At 51.6% G+C, this 1,220-nt stretch overlaps 1 protein-coding gene across 1 annotated transcript in view; it reads left to right on the forward strand.

Annotated features, from left to right (window-relative positions):
* Positions 1–537: 537 nt before the first annotated feature.
* LOC119366690 (cytochrome P450 71D7-like) overlaps positions 538–1,220 on the forward strand; it is a 10,489-nt gene continuing 9,806 nt past the window's right edge. Inside the window, exon 1 of the mRNA XM_037632444.1 lies at positions 538–1,209. Coding sequence (XP_037488341.1) covers positions 538–1,209 — 672 coding nt within the window. The remainder of the gene's footprint in view (positions 1,210–1,220) is intronic.

Raw genomic sequence — 1,220 nt, forward strand, 5'->3', positions numbered from 1 at the left:
GCAGATAAGGTTTCTCTTTTCTGGCTGCTAGCTGAGTATGAAAGATTGCAAATTGGTCTCCCTGGGTTAGTGCAAAAGTCATTAGAAGCATCGAACTCCACTTTCTCCATTTCAAAGTAATTGAAGTTATTGTGTTTTCCCTTGTTAAATTTCTCTGTAGAAAAATTCATGAGCTAATACATACAACACGACCAAAGTACATTTGATGATGATAGTAAATTATGCCTGATAGCAAACCTAGGAATTTATATAATTTAGAGCGAAGAAAGAGGTCTAGTACTGTACACTATTTTTGTCTTCAGCAATCTAGCCGCCAATAATTTAAATTTTGTCATACTATCTCTAAATTTTGTCATCAACAATCTAGCCGCCACCAATTTAGTTCTGTACACCAATAAATCTCGACTTGTATATAGTTGCATACACTAGGAAGTTCATGAGTCAGCAGGTCCAGAGTTTTAACAGAACTTGTAGGTGGTCACATAAATATACCGGGTCTCACTCCAAGCTGCACTTGCGAACAGCTTGTAGCCTGCCATGGAGGGCTGGTTAAGTTTGTGTTTCATAGCTCTATGCACGCTTGTGGCCCTCTGGTTTCGCAAGCTCTCTGGGGGCAAGAGAAAGCCACAACTGCCTCCTGGGCCATGGACTCTTCCCTTCATCAAAAGCCTCCACCACGTCGCCAGCGTGCTCCCGCACCGCAAGATGATGGAGATGTGTCGCCGGCATGGGCCGCTGATGCACCTTATGCTCGGCGAGGTCCCAACGGTGATCGTCTCCAGCGCCGAGGCGGCGGCGCTGGTGATGAAGACCAACGACCTTGCCTTTGCTGGCCGGCCTCGCAGCGCGACGCTGGACATCTTCGGCTGCGGCGGGAGGGGCATCGTCTTCGCCCCCTACGGTGACCCATGGCGCCAGATGCGCAAGGTCTGCACCATGGAGCTCCTGAGCTCCAAGCAGGTGAGGCGTATGGACGGTATCAGGCCAGACCAGGTGGGCAGCCTTCTCCATTATGTCGCAGACGCGGCATCCATGGGTGCCGTCGTCAACGTCAGCGAGAAGATGATGGCGCTCAGCAACGACGTGGTGTCGCGGGCGGTGTTTGGCGGCAAGTTCCCGCAGCAGGAGGAGTACCTCCGGGAGCTGGATGAGGCGTTCGTGCTGCTAGGTGGTTTCTGCCTCGTCGACCTCTTCCCGTCATCGCGGCTGGTGCGGTGGCT

The sequence above is a fragment of the Triticum dicoccoides genome, chromosome 2B (assembly GCF_002162155.2).
Source record: "Triticum dicoccoides isolate Atlit2015 ecotype Zavitan chromosome 2B, WEW_v2.0, whole genome shotgun sequence".
Taxonomy (NCBI): domain Eukaryota; kingdom Viridiplantae; phylum Streptophyta; class Magnoliopsida; order Poales; family Poaceae; genus Triticum; species Triticum dicoccoides.